The 6,920-nt window shown below is 43.6% G+C and overlaps 2 protein-coding genes across 2 annotated transcripts in view; one reads left to right on the top strand and one right to left on the bottom strand.

Moving 5' to 3' along the window:
• trim9 (tripartite motif containing 9) overlaps window positions 1-6,920 on the top strand; it is a 107,974-nt gene that overhangs the window by 28,335 nt on the left and 72,719 nt on the right. The gene's annotated exons all lie outside the window — the stretch shown is intronic.
• Window positions 3,693-6,920, bottom strand: part of tmx1 (thioredoxin-related transmembrane protein 1) — a 7,603-nt gene continuing 4,375 nt past the window's right edge. Inside the window, exons 4-8 of the mRNA XM_037694640.1 lie at window positions 6,032-6,160; window positions 5,841-5,886; window positions 4,256-4,357; window positions 4,089-4,155; window positions 3,693-3,987 (exon numbers count right to left, since the gene is read on the bottom strand). Of these exons, the coding sequence (XP_037550568.1) occupies window positions 3,776-3,987; window positions 4,089-4,155; window positions 4,256-4,357; window positions 5,841-5,886; window positions 6,032-6,160 (556 nt within the window). The 3' untranslated portion in view covers window positions 3,693-3,775. The remainder of the gene's footprint in view (window positions 3,988-4,088; window positions 4,156-4,255; window positions 4,358-5,840; window positions 5,887-6,031; window positions 6,161-6,920) is intronic.

Genomic DNA, 6,920 nt, shown 5'->3' with positions numbered 1-6,920 from the left:
ATCAGATCAGGAGGGTGGAGATCAGAGATCAGATCAGGAGGGTGGAGGCGGCTGCAGAGGAACCCCCGGAGAGAACAAAGGAGGGGCGAGATTAAAGGCCCAGCTCCTTGAAGTGATGCAGTTTCAGATCTTCAGAGGAGACGAGGCAGAGCTTTAGCTGTTCTGTCAAACTTCTGCAGCTGCGAGTTCTTGTGATGAGGCCGAGCTCAGCGTGTGGAAGAATGACTCTCAGCTACTACCACACCATGAACAAGCTCAGCATCTGTGAACCTGACTGGGACTCAGCCGTTTCTTAAAAACTGACTTGACTTTATACGTGAACCAGTTGTAGATGTGCACGTAATGATCACTTTGTGAGAGCTTCATTCAAATCCTGTGGTTCATGAGATATTTTGCTAACAGGCAAACAAGGTTAATTCTGACAGTAAATGCTCGTTTGACGCAAAGACGTTGGGCAGTAAGGGTAGCTGAAAGGTAATTAAAAAAGCTAAAATTAGAGTGGAAGGAGTACAAAAAGTTGCAAAAATTAATCACAAACTGTAGAAATGAGCAAAAATAAGAGCTACACTTAGCAGAATATAAAAAGTAGCTGAAACTGCAGAAGAGCCGAACTTATCAGAAATAAATTCAAAGAACAAGAAGCTGAAATGAGCAGCAAAAAGTTTTAAACGGCACGAACTCCATACGTTTTCAGTGAGGAAAAACATGGCCGACAAAGCTAAAGGTTTGAAAAAGTCAAAACTGCTCAAATACCAGAAGTCCCGGCAGGAACGTCCTGAATGAGCCGAACGTTTTGATGAAACTCCAGAAATCACAGAATTTGGATCCAGCCCAACATTAGCTAAATGTGCTCGAGGTCCATTTTACAGATTTGAAGCTAAAGTTTGTTGTGGTAGTAGCTGAGAGTCATACCCAACACGTGCTCCGAGCTTTTATTTTCAATATAAATTCAAAAACTCCACAAAACAAGCAAAGTTTTAAAGTTTAGTTTTATTTAAAGAACCGACGGGCGACGACAAAATGCTACGAGTCCCGAGTCAGCTGAAGAAGTCCCGCTGGAACCAAACTGCAAAATTACACAAGTCTAAAAAAATGAAACGTGCTTTAAACATGGAGCTAAAGTTTAGCTGTGAACAGCTGAAATTGTAACATCTAGTTTTGTGCTGTATTCCTGGGGGGGGGGGGCAGCACTTCAGAAGGAACGCGTCACATCGAAAGACGTCCTCACTTCTTGTTCTTTAAATGTTTTCCTTTGTTCCAAAACAACATTCATCCATAAGAAAATAATTTAAATAAACAAAAACAACAAACATTCAGATTAATGGAGCATGAAAAAACATGTTTTCATTTGGAGTGAATAATACGATGTTCCACAAACTGCACACATCGCAGCTCCGCTGAGTCCAGGAGCTGTGTGTGTGTGTGTGTGTGTGTGTGTGTGTGTGTGTGTGTGTGTGTGTGTGTGTGTGTGTGTGTGTGTGTGTGTGTGTGTGACCGTCATCCCTCGCTGGGCTCCATCTGTTACAGGAAGTCTACATGTTTACGTTGGATGCTGAGCAAAATGTAAATAAAATTATTTAATTAAATCCAGATTTGATTTATAGTGGAACATTAAAACAAAACTGGGGGGGGGGGGGCATGTTGTGTCGGGGGCAGCTAAGGTTGTTAACAGTTGGAGGAGCATTACAACTAATTAGATGAATTATCAAGAGGTCAGTAAGAGGAGGCGGAGTCTGTCAGACGTTCAGCTTCCTGTGAGGAAACATCTAAACTAGTGGAAGAATTTCAGAATAAAGTTCCTGAAAGATTTTAATCTCAACAGATTAGAAGAATCTGTACAATCTCTGAGCTCAGAGGACGAGGCTGAAGGTCAACACTGGAAGGTCGTGGTGTTCGGGCCCTCGGGGGCCACTGCACTAAAACCAGGTCTGGTTCTGTTCTGGGCTCAGGAACACGTCCACAGGTCATCGTCTGTAAACACAGTTCATCCACACGTGCTGCTTAAAGCTCTATCAGACAGAGAAGAAGCCAGATGTGAGCACCATCCAGAACCACGGCCATCCTCTCTGGACCAGAACTCGTTTCAAATGGACTCAAGTCCAGAACTGTTCCGAGGTCAGTTTATAGGACATCAGGTTCTTAGCACTAAACAGAGACCATCCATCCTGTTACCAGCTCACAGGTCAAACGTCTGCCTCTCTGATGGTATGGGGGTACATTAGTGCCTCTGGCGTGGGCCGCTTAAACATCTGGAAAGATCCCATCGATGCAGAAACATCTGCAGCTTATAGAACATGATCTGCTTCCATCCAGATGTCTTCATCAGGCAAGGTGTTGAATATTTAATCCAATGAAACCACAAAGTGCATCATGACAGCAGCACGGCTTCATGGAGAAGAGTCCAGATGTTGAACGGACCTGCCTGAAGTCCAGACCTCTGCAGAGAGAACCCAGGACTGTTCAACAACTAGAGTCCTGCAGACCAGACTGGGACAACGCTCCCTCCAACATCCGGTCTCCTCAGGTCCTACAAAGGTCCTGGCTGCTCGCAGACGGTTGTTGAAGACGACCAGATGTTTCTCGGAGGACAACTGGACCTGGAACAACTTTAAACGGACGTGTTTTTGCCCAAAAGTTCATCGTTACTTTTTAAATTTTCCAAACTGGGTTCAAGTTCTTGGTTCAACGTTTGATGTTCATCGTGTTCCTCTGATTAAAACGAGCTCAGGAGATTTTCCACGTTCAGTTTATTTACATTTTAAACAACGTCCCAACTTTTCTTCAGGATCGTTTCAATCCCTTCCTTTTTGCTTCAAGATAATTCTGACAAACTCCAGAACGTCTCCACGTTCCTGATGTTCTGCTCGACAAGCGGCAGATTAAACCTGGGCTTTTATTCTGAAAACAGCGGCGGCTTCCTGCTCAGCTTGGGCCGGGCGGCACCGCTCCGTTCTGGTTCTGCTCCGTTGTAAAACTTCTAATCGTTTTAAATCAGCGGGACGATGAACGGAGGCGGCCATCTTTAAAACAGATTCTCTAATGTCCATTTGTAGGAAACGAGCAAACTTTCAAAATAATGAAACGTTTTAGGATGAAAGGCCGACAGGAACCAAACGTTCCAAAATAAAATCATCAAAACAGAAACAGAAGATTTAAGAGTTTTTAAGCCGCGCAGCAAGAAACTGATGGTTCTGATGTAACGAGCGTCAAAATGTTTCGTCTAGAAATAAAAACCTGAAGTTAAAATTCAAGAAGTTCAGGTTGAATTTTGTTCGACTCACCTGAACTGGAGCCGTCAGGTGTGAACGGCTCCGGACAGCTTCTCTACGTTCAGCTCGTTAAACTTCGTCTTTAACGAATCGGCGTTTAGAATAAAATCATCTGAACGTTCACCTGCGCAGTTAAACTCAACCTATTAAAATAAAACTCAAAATTATTCAAATAAAACTCAAAATTATTCAAATAAAACTCAACTTATTAAAATAAAACTCAAACTTATTCAAATAAAACTCAATCGTATTAAGATAAAACTCAAACTTCTCATAATTCATAGAAAAACTAGAATCCACTGTGAAAACGAACGATGCATAGCATAAACAGCCTGAGCCGGCGATGGTCCGGGGGGGCGGAGCCTGCTGCTCAGGTGGACACAGCCAGGCTGAAGTCCAAAGCACTCCTGCTAAAAAGAAGGGTGGGGGGGGGTGTCATTTGTGGGATGGAGTGGAGGAGGAGAGTTTTAACACTGCTGCTCTGGAGGACAGGAGCTCGCGGACTCCTAGCTGTCCTCTTCCTCACGGCTGCCCACCACCCTCTTCCTCAGAGCCTCTTCAGGTTCTGGGCGCCCCTCAGGAGAACCTCGTCTCTTCCTCCACACGTCCTTCTCCCCGTCACGATCGTCCTCTTCGTCGTCGTCGTCTTCCTCTGCGTCAGCCTCCTGGTCCTCGTCCTGGCGCTGGATGAACCGGGCCTGCTCCATCGCCTGTTTCTCTGCGGGACGTTCGTTAAAAGGAGGAAATCGTTGAGTTCGAACATGCGACACGTTCCAGAAGCTTCGATCAGAGCTGGGGGGGGAACAGCTCGAGACTTACTCTGGTAGTAATCAGGAGAAGAAAAGCGCCGCGAGGGAAAGACGAAGTCTGCGATGAACACCAGCAGCTGACGGAGCAAACATTAAAGCAGCTGAATCAAGACGTCCTGCTGCTCAGAACATCTCCTGGTTCTGAAGGTGAAAACAAGGCGCCCCCAAATCACTCACCAGACCCAGAGCCAGTCCTGCCAACAGGGTGACGAGACCAAAGATGACGTACGAACCCCAGACAGGAACGCCGAGCTGCTCCGTCATGTAGTTATGACATCGCTGAAAACACAGCAGCAGCATCATCATCATCATCATCAAGGCGTGCACGTGTCGACGGCAGAGAACTGAACAGTAAAAACCATTAACAGCATCTTTAACCAGTAAAGAACAAATATAACGTTTGACCTTGGGTGAGGAAAACTGAACACAACACGCCACCTGGTGATGCAGATGAAGTTTAATAAATTATCTTTATCTTAAAACTTGTGGGCGGGACTAGGCCTGTCACTCGTGATAAACAATAAATCAATTATTCGCACGATAAATTAAAATTATCGACCTCATTTTCATTTATCAGCTTTATCGTTTCTTCGTGTCTCTCTCTTTAAACTGAAGACACTGGATGACAAAAAGCTCAACACTGGTGCTCTTCATTGACTCCGCCCCTTCTCTTTAAAATCACTATCCATCCTTTAGTTCAAACAGTCTTATACTGCCATCCAGTGGTCAAAAAAGGTACTACACACAAAACTTCAACATTTTTTCTTAAAATTGACAATAATAATTAATTATTGTCCATTTTCAAACGATATTGTTTATCGCAATAATTTCTGAGACAATCGTCCAGTAAAATTTATTATCGTGACAGGCCTAGTAGGCGGGACAAAAAGTTTACGGATGGAGATCATCCATCATCTTTTCTCGCTTCTTCCTTTTTGAGTTGCGGGGGACACTGGTGTCCATGTCCAGCAGTCACTGCGGGAGCGATGGGGGACACCCTGGACAGGTCTCCAGTCCATCACAGGGACACAGAGACAAACAACCGTTCACTCTGTTTCTGTTCTGTGGGAGGAAACTGGAGAAAACCCACGCAACACGGAGAGAACATGCAAACTCCACCCAGAAAGACCTCCGGTTGGGATTTGAGCCATGACAACCTGCTCGCTAAGAGGCAACAGCTCTACCAACTGCACCACCGTGCCGCCTCCTCACTTGAATATGTTGCACCAAAAACATTTAGGTTTACTTTCACCCTCTGTTCAATTCCAGTCCTGAAAAACACTCATGTCCAAAACTACAAACGAGCCACGTGTGATAATCTGAAGGCAGCATAAAGTAATTTTGTTTTGTTTTTAATAACATCTAATAAATCAAAAGATGTGACTCTGTGCTTTAGTCCTGACTACCAGGAAAAATAAATATTGTCCATGTCCAAAACTGTATTATTCATATTTATTAATGTATGATCATATCATGTCCTCTGTAGAGGAGTTACTTCAGCAGTATGCTGAGGGTGGGACATGCTCAGGTTCACAAATGTCCTCCGTGGAGGACAAATGTTCCTGCTGGTAGTCAGGAGGTGCCCAGAAGGAAGCTGCATCAGTCCTGCCTGAAACTGAAGCAAAGTTCACTTTAACCAGAAAATAAAACAAACCTGTGGCGCCCCCTGCAGGTCACAGGTTGTACTGTAAAAGTCCAGCTCTTTAAATGATAAAGTGATGGAACGTTTTATTATAAAGTCTGTGTTTGCAGCGCGACTCACCCTGATGAACATGGAGAGCTTGAACAGAGCAGACATGGAGTTCATTCTGAGGAAGAGGAGGAGGACGAGTTACAAAAGTTCATCTGTGACACCAAAACAAGTCGAGAGCTTCCGGAGCGGCACGACACACCGAAGCAGAGAGAAACAGCCGAAACACCAAATCGGTTTTAAAACGTTTCCTTCACACTTACAAGAAGGACGACGGTCCGAACCAAGACGAGACCGGCTCGACGGCTTTCCACTTCTGCTCATCAACAAAGCTCAGGAAGTCGTCTTTGGTGCGAGCGCCGTGATATTTACGGAAGACTCCATCCTTACAGCTAAAACATTAAAATCACAAAACGCAGCGTTGGATCGTGCCCACTTAACCTCACAACAATTCAAACGACACCAGAATCATTAAGATTAAATATTTCACGACAGGAATTTAACTTCCGGTGAACATGCAGTGTGAATGTTTATTGCAGAAGAACTTGCTGAAAAACAGCTGAAATTAGCTAAAACATTATGAAATGTAGCTGAAATGAAAAGCAAGCCTAAATCAGCAGAAGAAAGAACAAAGAATTAGGTTTAAATAAACAGAAATTAGCACAAAAATTAGGAAATTAGCTAAAAAGGCTGAAATTAGCAACAACAAAAAAAGTAGCTGAAAAGGCAGAAAGAAGCTGAAACTACCAGAAGGAAGTAGAAAAAGTTGAAATGAGCTCAGAAATGTGGAATTAGCTGAAAAAGCTAAAAAAAAAAAAACCAGCACGAAAGAGCTAAACAGTAGCTGAAATTCAAGATTCAAAATTCTTTGTCATTCGCACCTCATGTGGTACAGATGGTGGAACAAAATTATGTACACAGGGTCCCAGTTACATCCAACAATAAAATATACAAGAAAAACAATTATAAGATTTAAAATATGAACTAAGAAAAACATCAACTAAATATACACTGAGCACTAACAGCATAAAAACAATACGTCAAACAGCAGCACGAACATGAGTCTGTGTGAGCAGATGGGCACGCATGAACACAGCAACATGAGACAGATCAGCAGCAACATGAAACACATCAGCAGCAACATGAAACACA

The sequence above is a fragment of the Nematolebias whitei genome, chromosome 21 (genome assembly GCF_014905685.2).
Source record: "Nematolebias whitei isolate Nwh7 chromosome 21, NemWhi1, whole genome shotgun sequence".
In the NCBI taxonomy this organism is placed as follows: Eukaryota; Metazoa; Chordata; class Actinopteri; order Cyprinodontiformes; family Rivulidae; genus Nematolebias; species Nematolebias whitei.
Note: the sequence above shows the minus strand (reverse complement) of the source record. Positions and strands in the feature narration are given on the sequence as shown.